The sequence below is a fragment of the Somniosus microcephalus genome, chromosome 12, assembly GCF_052327205.1.
Source record: "Somniosus microcephalus isolate GS21.2 chromosome 12, FLI_Smic_1.0, whole genome shotgun sequence".
Taxonomy (NCBI): Eukaryota; Metazoa; Chordata; class Chondrichthyes; order Squaliformes; family Somniosidae; genus Somniosus; species Somniosus microcephalus.
In genome coordinates this window covers 140,483,921-140,504,929 of record NC_140998.1, presented here as the reverse complement: position 1 = coordinate 140,504,929, position 21,009 = coordinate 140,483,921, and the positions used below count along the sequence as shown (strand labels likewise).

Genomic DNA, 21,009 nt, shown 5'->3' with positions numbered 1-21,009 from the left:
CAGTCTTTCAGTGGGATCACTCCAGCTGAGTAGATGGCAATCCTATTTTCCTCTCTGCCTTTCAGGAAAGACAGAGTATGTATTCTTATGTTGCATTAATGGTCTTTAAATTATCTGGTTCAAACAACTACCACTTTGTTGATATCTTGTTACCAATGCTTTCCTAGGTGATAAAACAAGACACTACAAACTTGGGACCCTAATGTCAAAATAAAGCATTATTATTATATAAAGTAAATGGTATAATTTTAAAGGGGGTGTAGGAACAGAGAGACTTGGAGATTTACGTACACAAATCTTAGAAGGTGGTAGGACAAGTTGATGAGGCTGTTTTTAAAAAAAAAAAAAAAAAAACTGGATATGGGATCATTGACTTTGTAAATCGAGGCGGTTCCAGAGACAGGGAGGGACGAGGATATAGAGCACACAAGCAAGGACGTTAGGCCAAACCTTTATAAATTACTGGTTAGGCCTCAGCTGGAGTATTGCAATTCTAGACACCACACTTTAGGAAGGATGTCAAGGCATTGGCGAGGGTGCCGTGGAGATTTACTAGAATGGTACCAGGGATGAGGGTTTTCAGTTATTTGGAGAGATTAAAGAAGCTGGGATTGCTCTCCTTAGAGCAGAGAAGGTTAAGGGGAGATTTAATCGAGGTGCTCAAAATTACAAAGGGTTTTGATGGAGCAAATGAGCAGAAACTGTTTCCACGCAGGATAGTTGGTAACCAGAGGACACAGATTTAAAATAATTGTCAAAAGAACCCGAGACAAGATGAGAATTTCTTTTATGCAGCGAGTTATGATTATCTGGAATGCACTGCCTGAAAGAGTGGTGGAAACAGATTCAATAGTAACTTTCAAAAGGTAATTGGATAAGTACTTGAAGGGGAAAAATTTACAGGGTTATGGGGAGAGAGCGGGGGAGTGGGACTAGTTAGCTCTTTGGTGGGTCGTGCTGTATGATTAAAATTGTACCTGAGGTTTTCACTGCAGGTGACCAAGTGGAAATCTATGGCTTGCACCAATGTGTGAGTTGGTCATCATAACCATTGTAAGATTGTGATTTATGTAGTGATTTGTATGGCAAACTGGTTGTTACATAACCATCTGCATCTCCTCTTAAAGCTGGTCAATGCCTATGTATTAAAGTTCCTCCCATGAAAGACAGCTCAACTAATTTTAGTTTAGTCTGAATTTGGAGAAGAGGAGGAGAGCATCATTTTCTGTGAGGCTGTCCCTATCTGGTATGACATGTAGAGGAGTGTTCATAGATTAATGTAGGTTTCTGTTGAAGCTGTTAATCTGATATAACCATTCTATTTGTTGCCATTCACGGTTTGGGTATAAACAGGGTGGTTTGGTGATATATGCGTGATCTAAGAGTCAAAGTCATCCGTTTGTCTCCTATGTGGCCAGCCCCTGGTACAAAATGCAGGACAGATAGTTGGCACTGTTATCTATTGTTGCTTTCATTTAAAAGCGTTGAACACTCAAGGTTGAAACTCATTCAGCAAGAACTTCAATCACAATATGAGCTAATCTTAAATCATTTTGCCTTTTGAGGATATTTGCGAGACAGTCTTGTGGAATAATCCCCACTTCTGCTCCTTTAAGTTGGCTGTAAGCCAAGACTTGCAGTTCAGACAAGGATGCATGAACTGTGCTGTAACTCGCAGATGGATGGATTCTCCATCCTGCTGAGCAACACTACTTTGGATTGCCATTCTTTCCACTTCCCCTTCCCCTCAAACAATTAAGTTGGTTGAGTATTCTTTGTTCCTTAAACACAGTTCTCTACACATCAGCTTTTTCACCCTCCTCTGGACCTGCCTTGAAGAAGTAAAGATCGATGTGCTGTACTGGGGGGAAAAAAAAAAGATTGACAATCGGGACTAGTTAGCAGCCAAATAATAACATAATTTTCCGTCTTCTAAAATTGTTCCAGTTGTTCATTGAAGGAAGTAATATAAATCAAGACTTGCAAAAATATTCAGAGTAATCACACATAAGACAGACACAAGAAGGGAGATAGAGAAGCTATTTTCTTATTGGAACATTACCAGAAGGGGAGGAAGAGCTGGCATGAAAAGGGGCAGCTGCAGCATGGGATTATTCTATGTTTTAAAGTGCTAAAGCTATGAAAACTCTACTTTTCCTTGTTTCCCTTGCTCGCTCCCACAAAAGAATGGTTAGATGGCTTTGGAGGAGTGCTTCTTTTAAAAACGATAACTGTTGGTCTTTCTAGTTCCTTCATGGTAACTATGAAAGAGAAGGCACTTGAAGCCTATTGTAGCACTTAGCCATTGCTCTGTGGTTATGTTCCAGCATGGAATGTGATCAAATACTCTACCCTCAATTAGACTTTTATATGTGCAAGCATATGGAAGAGACAAATTAATAATTGCAACAAGATTAATGTTAACTTTGAAGTCCAAATAGTCTACTAAATCATTCAAAGAAACTCTCAAATCTACGAGCAGGCTCTCTAATGCAACTTGGGACAGAGAATTGATTTAAAAGGAGCATTACCCTTGTGAGTGAATAGAGCAGTTTACTTCTTCCAAAAATATTGATTATTTTGAAAATGTTCATTACAATTGCGATGGTGCCTGGGAGCCAGAAGTATGTGTTTTTGTGTACACGCAACACTGACCTTTGCTCTTTGGTGCATGGACCTTGGATGTGATTTGCAGCACCAGAGGCAAATTGTCGAGGTCAGCATCACACATGGAAAAGCCACATTTCCTATGATAGAGCTCTAATGCTAAATAATTTGATCATTAAGCATGTTAGTTATGTGCTTTTCTTAATCTGGCGTAAAGCTGCTTTACTCTCCCGTATCTACAGATAAGAATGTACTTTCAGGACACTGCAGCTCCCAAGCGAAATACTAGTTTGTGTGTTTTAAATCAACTCAGACCCACCTTAGTCCAGAGTAGTACTTAATACGCTGTACTGACCGTCATTAAGTATCAATTCGGAAATAACCTTTTTAATATTTATTGTGGTTAATATTTTCTGCTATTTTCCCAGTTGCCAGGAATTCTGAATTTATTCTTCAGGAGTTTTAATTTGCTTGTGCTGCTGATTAAAAATATAAAGAATTTATCAAATCCAAATCTCCACCAGGAAGCTGTAATTGCTGCCTAGCAGATAAGAGTTTTAAGTTATACTGAACTATTTACAAATCTCTACATATGGGGCTCTCCGATGGATAAGGCAACCAGGAGTTGATTAAAGCTCGAAGCAATCACTACTCGTGCTTCTAAATACCAAATGAGGCTGAGCAACAGATTGCTGTGAATCTCTCAGACGGTGCATCCATCTACATGGTAGCTGTTGTTGCGTTGTTCTAACACATTTTAGATCTACTTTTGTAAATGCGCTGAACCGCTCTGGTGATGTGATTTGTGGCTCTTTGGTGACACGGTGGAATGATTTCATATCAGCAGAAAGCACAAATTGCTTCTCCCTTTCACCTGTCCTACACATTCAAATAAATTAGGATGTGGTACAGATAACAGATGAATTGATGGCACAGCTAATTATATCTGTTAAAGCTTTGCTTTCTGAAATGAATTCTCTGTACAAAAATAACTTTACTGCCTAGTGGCAATGATTAATGATTGATTGGATTGCTCCAGTTTACAACGTCACTACAGTTTGATTTCAGAATTCATTTCATACTTCAAGATGAAGAATTAAATATACCCAGAAGCAAGATGTAAATACGATATTTAAACTGTTTCTTAGAGTCCTTTTCAGTAACCTTTTGAAGTGTTTACTAATTCTTTACATGGAGTATATCTATCTCCACTTTCTCACTTTCTACTCTGATGTGGAAAACAAACTGAGTGAACTGAAGAAACAGTGTGTAAAATATATTGCCCCATCGCTAGACCACTGGATGGGGAACTGTCAGACAAACCAGATCAAAGACACAATGATGGGAGATTCTTGCGTTCCTTTTCAATGAGCACCGACACTCACTGTCTTTGTTACCCAGGACTTGTACAAAAAAAGTAGTGCACATTTAACAAGAAAAATTGTTTTCAATAATTAGAAATAACAGACATTTGGAAACTCACGTGCAACCCATTTTGCAGAGTCAGGAGAGAATTTCTATTACAGAAAACCTCCAATGACTTCAGCCAACAGAATCACGTTTTAAAATTGCTTGCCATGGGCTAAAAAAAAATTGATTAAAAAATATAACACAGAATAACTTATGGTATGGTGCAGGACAGGGCCTCAGCGGGTTCAAACAGGAGGTTGTAAACAGTGCTTCAGCTTCAGGCAGTACCCCAGAGGTGATGGAGTCGATTGTGGGGGCTGTAAATGATGGCTTTAGTCTTCCCAATATTTAGCTGGAGAAAGTTGCGGCTCATCCATGGCTGGAAATCTGACAAGCCATCTGACAGCAAGGAGGCGGTGGGAGCTGGAGAACTGGTGAAGAGGCAGAGCTGGATGTCATCAACAAATTTGTGGAAGGCTGACCTCATGTTTGTAGATAGTATCACCAAATGGATAAGGCTTGTGGATAAGGAAGAGGAGGGGGCCAAGGATGGCTCATCAGTGGACTCTGCAGGGGATGATGTGGGGTGGGAAGAGAAGCGATTGTTGGGGATGCTCTGGCTATGATAGGATAGGTAAGAGTGGAGCCATACAAATGCAGTCCCACTCCGTGGACAGTGGAAGAAAGACGTTGGGTGGATCATGTGATGAACCTAGTCGAAGGTTTCAGAGAAGTCGAGGAGGAATAATGCACCATGGTCACTGTCATGGAAAATGTAGTTTGTGACTTTGGTTCAGGCTGTTTCAGTGCTGTGGGAGAGAGCAGAGACCTGATTGCAGGAGTTTAAACAGGGAGTTGAGGGAGAAGTAGGCATGAATCTGGCATGTGACGGCACATTTAAGGATCTTGGAGAGGAAGAGGAGGTTGGAGATGAGATGGTAGCTTAGAGAGGTTCAAGGGTGCGTTTTTTGAAGAAGGAAAGTTGGATGGTCAGGAGTTTGGTTGGAATGGGCTCAAACGAGCTGGAGCTTGGTCTTCTAGATGAGATGGGCTTTGAGAGGCTAGGTGGGAGATTCTGGAGAACCTAGAGACTGGCGAGGGCTCCGGTCTAGGGTGGGTACAGGACGTGGGGGACATTTAGCTTAGTGGGCAAGGGGAAAGGAGCAGAGGCAGCTGAACAATTAGTTTGGAAGTTTCAGTAATTTTTTGTCAGTAATGGTTTATAACCAACCATCCATTGAGTCTGCAGATGGAATTATGTTTTTTTGTTTAGGCTGGTTACCACAGTAATTATGTGTCAGTGATGGAACTTTCACCAGGAATCTTTCCTTTCTTTTTGTTTTTAGAGGCTGTTCTGAGATGTACCGCATGCCCGTAATGGAATACAAAGTGAACAATGAAGGAATTCCGTACGAGTTCAAATTGCCATTCAGAAATAGCAATAAATGGCAGCGGGGAATTCCGCCATCCCACAGTACCGTTCAGCCCCAATCCCACGCACAAAGCCAGCTTGCGAACAGGATGATATCTGGTAGCAGGGCTCAGCCACAAGAGCGGAGCTCCGCTATACCGCGCAGCGCTTCCAGTGACGGACGACCATTGGACACCAAGAGGTTTGTGTTTCTCCCCCTCCACCACCCACCCCCCCCCCCCCCCCGACACAACTTGGCAATATGTTTAAAGGTAAAGTATTCATTGTATGCAAGACTGTCTGTCTTTAGTACATTGTTCAGTATTGTCACTAGAATTCCAGAAATACGTAATGATGGGCACCGGAAATTGTCGTCTTGTGTCCACCTCAAGTGTGAAAAACACCCAGCCGTAAAAAAATTCAAATGATTTTCACTCGGGTTTTACTGCTGTTCCGGCCAACACACCTCCGGGAGCATATATTGACCTTGGAAGGGGTGCCGCTCAGATTCACCAGAGTTTAGGGTTAAGTTATGAGGACAGGTTGCATAGAATATCCTTGGATCCCTTGACTATAGAAGATTAAGGGGTGATATAATTGAGGTGTTTAAGCTGATCAGTGAAGTTGATAATGTCGATAGAGAGAATATTTCCTCTGGTGGGGGGTGTCCAGAACAAAGGGGCATAACCTTAAAATTAGAGCTTGGCCGTTCAGGGGTGATGTCAAGAAGCACTTCTTCACACACAGGGTAGTGGAAATCTGGAACACTCTTTCCCCCAAAAAGCTGCTGAGGCTGACGGCTAATTGAAAATTTCAAAACTGAGATTGATAGATTTTTGTTGGACAAGGGTATAAAGAGTTACGGAACCAAGGCGGGTAGCTGGAGTTAAGATTCAGATCATTCATGATCTAATTGAATTGCGGAACAGGCTCAAGGGGCTGAATGGCCTAATCCTGTTTCTATGTTCCTTTCTATGTAAAAGCAAGAAAAAGAACAAAACAAAGCAACCGCTTTAGATGACGCTCACTATTACTCTATACTGAAACCTAGGTCACGCCCACTATTCCTCGATTGTAATATCTTCGTAACAGCCCTGAATATGGGACTGTATTCAAGGCTGCAGCACACACTTTGGGTTCAGATTACAGTGTGAATCACTTGAATTTTAGTCCTGCGGTTTATGATGCCATCCATACCCACTTGAGTTTATAGAATTTCATGTTGTTTTATTCGAAAGTCAAAAGGAAGAAATGCTGGTGTTGCATGTTTCTCAGGATGTATTCTAGTAAGGTACTTTCCCTTCCTGCATACCTTTGCAATCTACTTGCCCAGATTTAGTAATGCCAAGCAGAAGTAGGTCACTGTTGGTAATGAATCACCAAAAGGTTTTGCAAAGAATTCATGAAGACCCACAAATAGTGCTTGATCTGTGCTGGGTACCTGAGCCTGGGCAACAGTGGTGGTGCTAAATCTAGTTTCTGCACCCTGGGAAAGGCAAAAGCAGCCAAGGGTTCCTGCTGTTGATCGTTAACTAGTGAGCATATTTGTGTGAGTGTATGGTGAAGATGGGATTGGATCTAACTATGATGACCCTATCGCTGGAATATCCCATCACCACTCACTGTTAAGGTTTACATCTGAAGAATGGCCATTAAGCTAAGCTATAGAATGTTTGTGGCTGCTGCTCCTGGAATTATGTCCCAGTATGAGTAAAGGAATAAAATGGAACAAGTGGAAGAAAGACTGTGTTTATGCCATATGTCCCATTGGATCAGCATTTTTACAGTAATCTTATCCAGTAGTAGCAGTGCGGCTCGAGTTTGTAGTGGCCCCACGCACAATGAATTTTACAAACAGAATTGGGTTATGTTCCATCTCCTGGTGGTTATCGGGAACATTCTGGCTCGTTCAGACTGACACTTTGAGTGCATTGATTTAATTAAGTCTTGCTTCTGCACCTGGTGCTTCAATCAAGTCAACCTGTTGTTCCCTATTCTGGTGTGGAACCTGCTAAACCGTCGATTAGAACTGTAGTGCTTTCAGCCACAACACAGTAAACGGCTTGGATAAATTGAGCATTCAGCAAATATATGGCATAGTATTTGCAATCCCTTCTGTTTGGTGCACTGAAGTTTCATGGCACACCCACCACACCTGTCATATCGGATCGAGCTGCTGAATTGAAGTTAATAGATAAAGCTAGCTGGGACTTTTTCATGAAAGGAGGCTGGGGTCTTGATTCACTTCCCACCCCAGATATCTCTTCCAGTATTTGTCACAATAAAGTTTACGGAAAGAAGCTTTGGGCTATTTACAAAAGCAGAAAAAGTACTCGTGAGCAAATTTCAAGAGGCATCAAGTTAATAGTTTTAGGTGTCAGCCTTGGCTCAGTGATAACGCTGTCACATCTAAGTCAGAAGGTCACGGGTTCAAGCCAAATTCCAGAGACTGGAGCCCGTAATGTCGGCTGACACTTTATTACAGAGGGAGTGCTGCAATGCTGGAGGCCGTGTCTTTCGGATGAGACGTTCAACCGAGTCATAAAAGATCGCGCGGCACTATTCGAAGAAGAGCAGGGGAGTTCTCCCCAGTGTCCTGGCCGATATTTGTCCCTCAACCAATATCACTAAAAGAAAAACAACAGATTTATCTGGTTATTTACCTCATTCCTGTTTATGGGATCGTGCCACGTTTTCCTACAGTGCAACAATGATTACACTTCAAAAAGTTAATTAATTGGGTGTGGGACTTCCTCAGGTCATGAAAGGTGAATTGTTTCTATAGTTCCATAGAAGATAACAGGAATAAACAAAAAGCAGTTTGTAGTAATAGAGGATAAAAAAAAAATCATTGCTCCCAATATGAGGGCTGTAATGTGTTTGAGGGAGGTAGGGATGACATAAACAGTAAAACAGGCTCCATTGGTGATGGTGGTAAGTGCACTGAGCGTAGCACTGAGCCATACAGATTGAAGGCCACAGGTTCAATCTGTACCATTGTGTTACAGCAGGCCTCACTCACTCATTGAACAAGAGCTTTGCCGAGATAAAGTTGTGTTAATGCGCAGCCAAGCAAATGTGCTCATGCCATATCCTTATGGTTCCGTTTATTGACACTGATGGATCCTTGAATGTAATGTTTGCCTCAGTCTACCCTGCCAGTAAGGGTTACCGTGCAACGTGGGAACACTTTTTGTCAATTCTTCAACTCACTCTTGAGTGGGGGGGAAAAAGCAAAAATAAAACTGCAAATGCCGGCAATCTGAAACAAAAACAGAAAATGCGAGAGAAACACACAGCAGGTCAGTGAACATCTGTGGAGAGAACAGACAGGTTAACATTTTGAATTGCAGCAGGGTCATGGCTTGAAACATTGAGCCTGTTTTCTCCACGGCTGCTGGCTGACCTGCTGCGCCTTTCCAACATTTTCTGTGTGTGTTTCATTCTTAAGCAAGTTTTTCCCCTAGTGTCTGAACATGGAATGACACCAGAGGTATCTGTATTCTTCCCCAGCTAAGGAATACACAGAAAGTGAACTAAAATAATAGGGCTACGGGGAGGGAATAGAGAAAATTTAAATTCTGTCTTGAGTTCTTCCTGTAGCCTAGTGGGTAAATGCACCTTGGAACTGAGGCATACAAACCAGATGATGTCTGGTTCAATTTTTAGTCAGTATTGATCGCGGCAAAAGCAGCAATTGGCCTCAGCACCCCTTGGTATGGGAGAAGAGAAAAAATATTACCAGGCTTCTCGCTCCTGATTGCTGTTTGAAGAGTTAGGCACACCCATGAAGAATACCCACTTGGACAAGATACTGCTGGAACCCACAAAATCACACTGTAGCAAGAGTTGGCCCTTTCAGGAGAGGAGGCGTGGGGTAGGATGAAATTATTAAGTCAGCTGTAAGCACCCTCTTTATTTACTTTTGAATTATTGAAGATGGCTCCTTTTGATTACTAAGCCTTCACTGAAACTCATGACATAGCGGACATAATTAATTGCCCAATGTAATTACGCAGTGAAACCTGTCCTTCTGATCTGCAATGATGTGCCTCATTGACTTAAAAATGTAAGCTTGCTGCAAAAACTAAATTTAATTAAACTTTCGCATTAGTACTGGTTTGGTACTGCACCTTGCAGTGTGCAATTTTTTCCACTTCTCAAGTTTAATACTAATTCTGTAAAACTGCTAAGATATTCTATGGTCAGTACTGGATAATTGTTTTTGAGTGAATTTGTTGAGATTGGTCACATTAACTTCAAAAACTTTTCTTTATGCCTATGTTGTAGTCGAATGTAGCAGTGTAATTTGCTGGGGAAATGCAAACAGCTAAACATGAATGAAAGTGACTTACAGTAAGGACCTTTATGCATGGTTGGGTTGGGATGGTCTTTTGGCTCTTCTCCCAGAATTCCATCTCTCTTCAAATACTGAACCATGGCAGAGGGGTTTCAGAAGTTTGAAATTCCAATGCTTTTAGAAAGATCATTATGACAGTGGCACAGTACAGATTTGACATCTGATAAATCTCTCTAATCTGTCTTAAGCAGCTGGATAGCCACCCTGGCAATGCGGAACACTAAAGCCTCCATGTTGGGATATAATACCTCAGGCTTCATCCATTAACTCAACCAAGTAGCCTCTGTTCGTGCGAGATCAGATAGTGAGTGTTGATGGGCATTTGGGGTAAAGGGTCAGCAAAGCCAAGCCCGACATTGTTCTCGCCCAACATCCACACGTATGCGCGCTCCAACAAGAGTCACTTTTTAGCAATCTGGAGCAGGGACCTCTGGCTGATTTTATTGCGTCCCATAACTAGCCCAGGAACACTGAGGATATTGGTGGTCTCTCTAACCACTACCACCACCCTGGCTCAGATCATCTAAATCAGCCGACACTGGCCACTGAAACTGCAGCCTTCTGGGTCTGTACAGCTCCATTTCACTGTAGATATTGAACGTACCAACTGGGCTGTCGGGCAAAGCTAAAAGCAGCATAAAGTACTTCAAAATTGTGGTCACTAAATTGGTTGGCCTGCCTCGTTGGCACTGGATCAGAAAAGCAGATCAGCAGTATTCCAAGGAACACTCAAGTAATCGTTTTATTTCTGAATCTTGAAAACATGAAGTAAATACTGAAAATGGTTGTGTATAATCGGTGAGGCTAATATGTGGGTTATTTGAAGTTTTGGAATGGTGTAATCATATTGAAGCGCGTGCACTGAATTTATTAATAAATAAAACTGGCTGGGAAAAGGTGTGGTTAAAGGCTGCTGCAAGGTATGAAAACCTACTGAAACAGATATTAGAATTGGAGTGCCTGGGAAGTAAAGTGTATGCTGTATAAAAATGTATTTAAAAAAAAAGAACGGTATATTTTGAAGTAGATGTAAGTCACGGCTTGCTGGAACTTACTGTGGTTAATGTTCTTCATTGCACAACAATATTCAGCAACTTCAGTAAGATGGCCTTTAGGGTTATTTAGTTCAAATCTTGGCTATTTTAACTGTTTGCATGAAACTAGAAGCAGATTTTTATTTACTGGTTTTGTTAGAACTCAAAACTCTTTGCACCAATTTGGAAATGCCAAGGTATTTTTGGATATTTAAAAAAAAAATGATTCCCACTGGCTAATGGCCACGGCAGCAGTTTGAGTTGTTGTGAACGGACATCCCCATCAAATAAATCTCTTCATTGTATAAAAACTCTTATCATCTGCTACACTTTCCATTAGTTAACGAGCATGGAATGTTTTTCTGAAGTCCAATGAAGACTTTTATTGTGAGAGGACACCATTTTTTGAGTTTTTTTATGTCTTGACCTGTATGATTTTTTGGCCAAAAGCCCAGATGACTACTGCAGTGTTTCACAGAGTTTAATGAGAGCCATCTGCTGTTTTAAAGCAGTCAGGGTGGCTTTAACCCTTCGGTAACAAAAGAGAAAATATAAAAAGTTTATAATCTAGCAGTGAAGTTGGGGATTTGTTTTGGTGGCTCTCTCCATAACCTAATTTAAAAAGACTTCATCTGATTGCAACTAAGCTTCATACTTTCTCTCATTGGATGTTGGTTTCTTCTCAAAATGGGTATGCTTTGAACGGATTGCGGGGCAGAAATTAATCTGGACCCATTTCCGGCCCAGACTCGGTGCGGTAGAGGCTAGGGGCCCGAGGATGGGTAGAAATTGGTCCTTGGGCCTTGCCTGCACACTGTGCAAGCTGCACCTCCATCAACAGCGGGCCGTCTCACTGCCAAAATGGCATGCTCTGCCCCTGTTTTATGCCGTCACTCAAATAATCAGTTTTATTATTTCTGAATCTTATTTTATTATTTATGTTGAAAACAAATTGGTGCGATGCATACCAATATTCACCCCGGCATGTTAGCTAGAAGCTGCGACTGCACTTCCCTGGGTTCTTTTTGAAAACCATATACTGGGAATAATCTGTAAATTGTTCTGTACTTGAACACCAACTTGTCATTCTTCACAATCTCAGGAGACTCTTGGACAGAAAACTTGAAATCTGCAAACATTAAATGCTCATAAATTTTAGATTTTTTTTTTTGCCCGCTGGATGTCCTAAACACTCAGACGTGTCACCGTCTCAAAATCTGATTACTGAGAAATCCACATAAATAGAGGTTCTATCTGCCTGATACAGAGGGACACACCTCACTACCTAAGCCCACGAAATTCAGGTGCAAGAGCCATTGATTAGGGACTTTCGAGTGTGTTAGGAATACTGCTGGAGTTCAGCTGGCTGAAATTGAGTTGTTATCATGGATCCATAGGTTTGACGACATGCCCTGTGGTTCCATAGGTTTGATGATGTGTCTTGTGGTCAGTAGGTTTGATGATGTGTCTTGTGGTCAGTAGGTTTGATGATGTGTCTTATGGTCAGTAGGTAGGTTTGATGATGTGCTTGTGGTCAGTAGGTAGGTTTGGTGATGTGCCTTGTGGTCAGTAGGTTTGATGGTGTCTTGCGGTCAGTAAGTAGGTTTGATGATGTGCCTTGTGGTCAGTAGGTAGGTTTGATGATGTGCCTTGTGGTCAGTAGGTTTCATGGTGTCTTGTGGTCCGTAGGTAGGTTTGATGATGTGTCTGGGGTCAGTAGGTAGGTTTGATGATGTGCCTTGTGGTCAGTAGGTAGGTTTGATGATGTATCTTGTGGTCAGTAGGTTTGAATATGTGCCTGTGGTCAGTAGGTAGGTTTGATGATGTGCCTTGTGGTCCGTAGGTAGGTTTGATGATGTGTCTTGTGGTCAGTAGGTAGGGTTGATGATGTGCCTTGTGGTCAGTAGGTTTGATGATGTCTTGTGGTCAGTAGGTTTGATGATGTGTCTTGTGGTCAGTAGGTTTGATGATGTGCCTTGTGGTCAGTAGGTAGGTTTGATGATGTGCCTTGTGGTCCATAGGTAGGTTTGATGATGTGCCTTGTGGTCAGTAGGTAGGTTTGATGATGTGCCTTGTGGTCAGTAGGTAGGTTTGATGATGTGCCTTGTGGTCAGTAGGTTTGATGATGTGCCTTGTGGTCAGTAGGTAGGTTTGAAGATGTGCCTTGTGGTCAGTAGGTAGGTTTGATAATGTGTCTTGTGGTCAGTAGGTAGGTTTGATTGTGCCTTGTGGTCAGTAGGTTTGATGATGTGTCTTGTGGTCAGTAGCTTTGATGATGTCTTGTGGTCAGTAGCTTTGATGATGTCTCGTGGTCAGTAGGTTTGATGATGTGCTTGTGGTCAGTAGCTTTGATGATGTCTCGTGGTCAGTAGGTTTGATGATGTGCTTGTGGTCAGTAGGTAGGTTTGATGATGTGCCTTGTGGTCAGTAGGTAGGTTTGAAGATGTGCCTTGTGGTCAGTAGGTAGGTTTGATGATGTGCCTTGTGGTCAGTAGGTAGGTTTGATGATGTGCCTTGTGGTCAGTAGGTAGGTTTGATGATGTGTCTTGTGGTCAGTAGGTTTGATGGTGTTTTGTGGTCAGTAGGTAGGTTTGATGATGTGCCTTGTGGCCAATAGGTTTGATAATGTGTCTTGTGGTCAGTAGGTAGGTTTGATTGTGCCTTGTGGTCAGTAGGTTTGATGATGTGTCTTGTGGTCAGTAGCTTTGATGATGTCTCGTGGTCAGTAGGTTTGATGATGTGCTTGTGGTTAGTAGCTTTGATGATGTCTCGTGGTCAGTAGGTTTGATAATGTGTCTTGTGGTCAGTAGGTAGGTTTGATGATGTGTCTTGTGGTCAGTAGGTTTGATGATGTGTCTTGTGGTCAGTAGCTTTGATGATGTCTCGTGGTCAGTAGGTTTGATGATGTGCTTGTGGTCAGTAGCTTTGATGATGTCTTGTGGTCAGTAGGTTTGAGGATGTGCCTTGTGGTCAGTAGCTAGGTTTGATGATGTGTCTTGTGGTCAGTAGATAGGTTTGATGATGTGTCTTTTGGTCAGTAGGTTTGATGTGTCTTGTGGTCAGTAGGTTTGATGATGTCTTGTGGTCAGTAGCTTTGATGATGTACTTGTGGTCAGTAGGTAGGTTTGATGATGTGCCTGTGGTCAGTAGGTAGGTTTGATGATGTGCCTGTGGTCAGTAGGTAGGTTTGATGATGTGCCTTGTGGTCAGTAGGTTTGATGATGTGCCTTGTGGTCAGTAGGTAGGTTTGATGATGTGCCTGTGGTCAGTAGGTAGGTTTGATGATGTGCCTTGTGGTCAGGAGGTAGGCTTGATGATGTGTCTTGTGGTCAGTAGGTTTGATGATGTGCCTTGTGGTCAGTAGGTAGGTTTGATGATGTGCCTTGTGGTCCGTAGGTAGGTTTGATGATGTGTCTTGTGGTCAGTAGGTTTGATGATGTGTCTTGTGGTCAGTCGGTAGGTTTGATGATGTGCCTGTGGATAGTAGGTAGGTTTGATGATGTGCCTTGTGGTCAGTAGGTAGGTTTGATGATGTGCCTGCAGTCAGTAGGTAGGTTTGATGATGTGCCTTGTGGTCAGTAGGTTTGATGATGTGTCTTGTGGTCAGTAGGTAGGTTTGATGATGTGCCTGCAGTCAGTAGGTAGGTTTGATGATGTGCCTTGTGGTCAGTAGGTTTGATGATGTGTCTTGTGGTCAGTAGGTAGGTTTGATGATGTGCCTTGTGGTCAGTAGGTTTGATGATGTGTCTTGTGGTCAGTAGGTAGGTTTGATGATGTGCCTTGTGGTCCATAGGTAGGTTTGATGATGTGCCTTGTGGTCAGTAGGTAGGTTTGATGATGTGCCTTGTGGTCGGTAGGTTTGCTCTGCTCTTCCCTTGTATGGACCAGTGTCTCTTCTAGTAACTCCCCTGTGTCCTCTTGATTCCATCTTGAACTAATGTGGCCAAGTTTCCAGCTCAAAAACATTCGGATTGGAATACAAAGCTGTAACCCATCATAGGTGTTTGCTGTCTCATTGTCAATACAGTACTTGTGAATCTTATGCATTTTATGTTTTTATGAATGATTTGTAATTAGTGGGAGTAACTTTCAGAAGGGCTGACTATCTAGTAAGGGGAAGTTGTGTATGGGACCATAACTGCAGCCTGGTCTATGTGGGACTGACATTTTTGGATTAGCATGAGCAGTCCATTGTCTCTTCCTGGTCCTTTAGATCAGAAACTAGATGCATCACGTTTCATAGATATTAAAGAATTGTTTACTTCTCAGCCAGCTTACTTCAAATAGTGTTTGCCCTCCCTGACGTGTAATTAGCAGAAAATTGAACCACTTTATATTTAATTTAAAAAAGGAAAGTAGTTTTACCAAACTTCAGGAGGCATTGTCAAAGCTTCATTAAACTGTAATGAGATCAGGTAAAGATATTCTGCTCTGTAACTCGGTGCATTGCCATCTGCCTAATGAGATCCTCTGTTTCAAGAAATAGGTTTGTTCCAATGTGATCTCCTCTCTCCTCTTTCCCTGAAGTTGACATGTTGGAGAATAATCGCATAGGTCCGAGGAACACTCTGGCTCCTCACCTGATGTTCTTGTGAGCCAGACATGGTGTTCAACCATAGGACGAGGCTGGGGGTGAGGGTGAGGGGCACCACAGCTGATCCCAATCCAATCCTCACCTCAAGGCCTTTTCCATCAACAGTCACTAGGTAACAATTAGAAGTTGGGAACCCGGGTTCCCCCACCACTTGCGTGAGATGCCGAGGCCAATTGTAACATCACTAATACCCCAGGTGATATCAATGAACTTAGCATAGATGGAATTCGGGTGTTCCCAACTTAGTCGCACATCAGCCAGTGCATTTACCTGCTGAGCATCACAGAGCTAAGTTTAGCTTACCCTTTTAAGCAGCAAAATAAATACATATTGAATTGGTTTGAAGGTTGGCCAACATTAATAAACCTATTCCTAATTCCTGAGTAGCTTTATTATTGTAATAGCTTTTGCTTCAGTGTCACAGCGTCTGAGGTCAAAACCAAAACCAAACCACTGGGCCCAGGGAGACAACTGGTTCCCCGAAGCTGTTTGGGTACAAGGATTTTTCAAAACTGCAGTTGATGCCCTTATAGTGCTGTCAGACTGGGTTATAGATATGAGGAAGTACAGAACTCAGATTCTTCAGATACATTTGAACATGGTGTCAGATGCATTTACATTTATTTGAGCAGTAAGACCTTTTAGATTTGTGAAAAGGTCAAGTGTTTGGCCTATAAACTGTTGGCAGTGCTGCTGATCAAAGCAAACACAACTCCTGTGGATAGAGCTGACCAGACACAGCCGAAAGGTCCCAGGCTGACTCTGCTGAGTTGGCTGATCTCACTGGGGGATGCTGCAATTGGCCTCTGCGCCTGTTAGCTGGGGGTGGGTGGGTGGGGAGGGGTTTGGAAAGTGTGGGGCTAACCAGTCACAGTTATCATTTGATCACACTCCCGGCAGTCACCCCTGCTGGAAGTGTGCGTGCGTGCGTCCATCCGTGCTATGATGCCTCCTGTAATCAAATAGCCCGCCAACACTCACACATGGGCATGAGTTACAAGAGGGCAACCACTGCCCAGTGAGCCATACACCAGCAAAGCATCCATACCTTCAGGAGAGGGTGGTAAGCAAAGAGGACTTTAAAAACACATGTGCTACAATGTTTATTTTCAGGTACTTGTGTCCTATATCCTTTTTTTTTTTAAAATAAAAATAAAAAAAAAAGTTTTTACTCTAGAAAAACTATTTTCAAAAAATCCCACATTAACATCAGGGGAGAGAGGAACGCGTTGTCACCTCCCAAATCTGTGCCCATCTTTCCCACAATTCCATGTTTGAATCCCTCCAATCAGGTTTCTGCTCTTGCCACAGTACCGAAACGGCTCTCAACAAAGTCACAAATGACATCCTTTGTGACTGTGACAAAGGTAAACCATCCCTTCTCGACCTGTCTGCAGCGTTTGACACGGTTGACCACTCCATCCTTCTCCAAAGCCTCTCCACCATCGCCCAGCTGGGTGGGACTGCACTCGCCTGGTTCCATTCTTATCTATCTAATCGTAGCCAGAGAATCACCTGCAATGGCTTCTCTTCCCGCTCCCGCATCATTACCTCTGGTGTCCCCCAAGGATCTATCCTTGGCCCCCTCCTATTTCTCATCTACATGCTGCCCCTTGGCGACATCATCTGAAAAAACAGCGTCATTTTCCACATGTACACTGACGACACCCAGCTCTACCTCACTACCTCTTTTCTCAACCCCTCTACGGTCTCTAAATTGTCAAACTGCTTGTCCGACATACAGTTCTGGATGAGCAACAATTTTCTCCAATTAAATATTGGGAAGACCGAGGCCATTGTTTTCGGTCCCCGCCACTGACTCCATCCCTCTCCCTAACATCTGTCTGAGGCTGAACCACACTGTTTGCAACCATGGTGTCCTATTTGACCCTGAAATGAGCTTCCGACCACACATCTGCAGCATAACAAAGATGGCTTACTTCCACCTCCGTAACATTGCCTGTCTCCGCCCTTGCCTCAGCTCATCTGCTGCTGAAACCCTTATCCATGCTTTTGTTACCTCCAGACTTGACTATTCCAACACACTCCTGGCTGGCCTCCCACATTTCACCCTACGTAAACTTGAGGTCATCCAAAACTCGGCTGCCCGTGTCCTAACTCGCACCAAGTCCCATTCGCCCATCACCTCTGTGTTCGCTGACCTACATTGGCTCCCAGTTAAGCAGTGCCTCGATTTCAAAATTCTCATCCTTGTTTTCAAATCCCTCCATGGCCTCGCCCCGCCCTATCTCTGTAATCTCCTTCAGCCCCACAACCCCTCGAGATATCTGCGCTCCTCTAATTCTGCCCTCTTGAGCATCCCTGATTATAATCACTCAACCTTTGGTGGCCGTGCCTTCTGTTGCCTAGGCCCTAAGCTCTGGAATTCCCTGCCTAAACCTCTCCGCCTCTCTACCTCTCTCTCTTCCTTTAAGACGCTCCTTAAAACCTATCTCTTTGACCAAGCTTTTGGTCACCTGCCCTAATTTATCCTTGTGGATCAAATTTTTTTTTTTGTCTTACAATACTCCTGTGCAGCGCCTTGGGACATTTTACTACGTTAAAGGCGCTATATAAATACAAGGTGTTGTATTATTTACACAGAGTAAGGAAACGGCAGTGACATTTATGACTCCTCCTTCAGGTTGATCTCTGCGGTGGACAATCCTTATGTCTCAGTGTCATCGGTCTCTGTCGGAAGAAACCAGCATAGTCGTAATTCACCCAGCAATCTGTCTTCCTCCAGTGACGCGGGATCTGGTGGTGGCACCCATCGAAGGCAGAAATCCATCCCTGATGGGTAAGTCCCATCCGTTCGCTTGCTCTCGGTAGACCCATTTGATTAACAGCTCGTCTTAGGGGCACATTAAAGAGCTGTGTTCAGCTTATACAAATTGAACTGTCTGTGCCCTGCTGAGCAAACTAAACGAGAGGCTGATATCACAGACATCTGCTAACAGGTACTCATTTCCTGTTAATTGTAGGCTCTGAAATTAGAATGAAACAAGGCAGAAAGAAGCCACGTGCTTCTTGCACAAGATACTTGCAACGTGTTTACATGCTGAAGGCTTCTTCAAAGAGGTGGCCTACACAGGCTGTATTGTAAAACGGTTAAAACATTAAAACCTTATATAGAGCTCTCCAGCCGTCTTAGTGCTTATATATTTCTTTAGTCCACGTAATTGTCCACTTATCATTTAATAAATCAATTACCATCAAGTAATACAGTGCTCAAGCTGTTTTCTGCTGGGTAAGTACCAGAGGCCTTTGTGCACGAAAAAACTTAAATTTTTGCACAATTCCTCTTGTGCAATCTCACATTTTCTCTCTTGCTCTCATTTACTCTCTCAAACATATTTTCTCTCTCATTCCCGTTTTCGCTCATTGCTGATTTTCTCTCGCGCATGTTTTCTCTCGCCTGCTGTTTCACTCTTGCGCTCTCTCTCTTGTTCTTGCTCACTCACTCTTCTCTCTTACCACCTCTTCCCCACATCTTTCCACCGCGCCTTTCCCCCCACCCCCCGCGCCCTCTCTCTCCCCTTTATCAAATGCCTTCTGGAAGTCCAATTAAATAACATCCTTAGACATTCCCCTGTCCACTACTTTAGTCACCTCGTCACATAATCCAATCAGGTTCGTCAGGCATGACCTACCTTTCACAAATCCATGCTGGCTCTCTCTGATCAGCTGAAAATTTTCAAGCTGTGCAGTCACTCTATCCTTAATTATAGACTCTAGTAATATCCCGACAACAGATGTTGGGCTAACTGGTCTATAATTCCCTGGTTTCCCTCTCTCACCTTTCTTAAATAGCGGGGTGACATATGCAATTTTCCAATCATAGAGTCATAGAGTTATACAGCACAGAAAGAGGCCCTTTGGCCCATCGCGTCCGCGCCAGCCATCAAGCCCTGTCTCATCTCATCCCATTTTCCAGCATTTGGTCCGTAGCCTTGTATGCTATGGCATTTCAAGTGCTCATCCAAATGCTTCTTGAATGTTGTGAGGGTTCCTGCCTCTACCACCCTTTCAGGCAGTGAGTTCCAGATTCCAACCACCCTCTGGGTGAAAAAGTTCTTCCTCAAATCCCCTCTAAACCTCCTGCCCCTTACCTTGAATCTATGCCCCCTTGTTATTGACCCCTCTACTAAGGGGAAAAGTTCCTTTCTATCTACCCTATCTATGCCCCTCATAATTTTGTACACCTCAATCAGGTCCCCCCTCAGCCTTCTCTGCTCCAAGGAAAACAACCCCAGCCTGTCCAGTCTTTCTTCATAGCTGAAGCGCTCCAGCCCAGGTAACATCCTGGTGAATCTTCTCTGCACCCTCTCCAAAGCAATCACATCCTTCCTATATTGTGGCGACCAGAACTGCACACAGTATTCCAGCTGTGGCCTAACCAGCATTTTGTACAGCTCCATCATAACCTCCCTGCTCTTACCTTCATTAGCCGAGGCATAGAATATAAGTATCCCATATGCCTTTTTAACCACCTTATCCACCTGTTTTGCTGCCTTCAGGGATCTATGTACATGCACACCAAGGTCCCTCTGATCCTCTGTCTTTCCTAGGGTCTTACCATTCATTGTGTATTCCCTTGCCTTGTTAGTCCCTCCAAAATGCATCACCTCACACTTTTCAGGGTTAAATTCCATTTGCCACTGTTCCGCCCATCTGACCAACCCATCTATATCGTCCTGCAGACTGAGGCTACCCTCCTCGCTATTTACCACCCCACCAATTTTCATGTCATCTGCAAACTTACTGATCATACCTTTTACATTCACATCCAAATCATTAATGTAGACCACAAACAGCAAGGGACCCAGCACCGATCCCTGCGGTACCCCATTGGACACAGTCTTCCAGTCACAAAAACAACCTTCGACCATCACCTTCTGCCACTAAGCCAGTTTTGGATCCAATGTGCCAAGGCACCCTGGATCCCATGGGCTCTTACCTTCTTGATCAGTCTCCTATGCGGGACTTTATCGAAAGCCTTACTGAAATCCATGTACTGTATACCACATCCACTGCACTACCCTCATCCACACACCTAGTCACCCCCTCTCAAAATTCAATCAAATTGGTCAGACATGATCTTCCCTTGACAAAGCCATGCTGACTATCCCTGATTAATCCTTGCCTCTCCAAGTGGAGACTAATTCTGTCCCTCAGAATTTTTTCCAATAATTTCCCTACCACTGATGTTAGGCTCACTGGCCTGTAATTCCCTGGTTTATCCCTACTACCCTTCTTGAATAATGGTACTACGTTAGCTGTTCTCCAGTCCTCTGGCACATCCCCTGTGGCCAGAGAGGTTCTGAAAATTTGTGTCAGAGCCCCTGCAATCTCCTCCTTTGCCTCACACAGCAGCCTGGGATACATCGCTTCCGGGCCTGGGGATTTAACCACTTTTAAGCCTGCTAAAACCGCTAGTACCTCCTCCCTCTCGATGCTAATATGTTCAAGTATATCACAGTCCCCCTGCCCGATTTCTATGTCTACATCGTCTTTCTCCATAGTGAACACAGATGCAAAAAATTCATTTAAAACCCCACCTACATCTTCTGGCTCCACACACAGATTGCCA

General features: G+C 43.3%; 1 protein-coding gene across 1 annotated transcript in view; it reads left to right on the top strand.

Annotated features, from left to right (window-relative positions):
- LOC147109567 (signal-induced proliferation-associated 1-like protein 1) overlaps positions 1 to 21,009 on the top strand; it is a 407,870-nt gene that overhangs the window by 345,770 nt on the left and 41,091 nt on the right. The window contains 2 exon segments of the mRNA XM_086003627.1: positions 5,364 to 5,630; positions 18,061 to 18,216. Of these exon segments, the coding sequence (XP_085859753.1) occupies positions 5,364 to 5,630; positions 18,061 to 18,216 (423 nt within the window).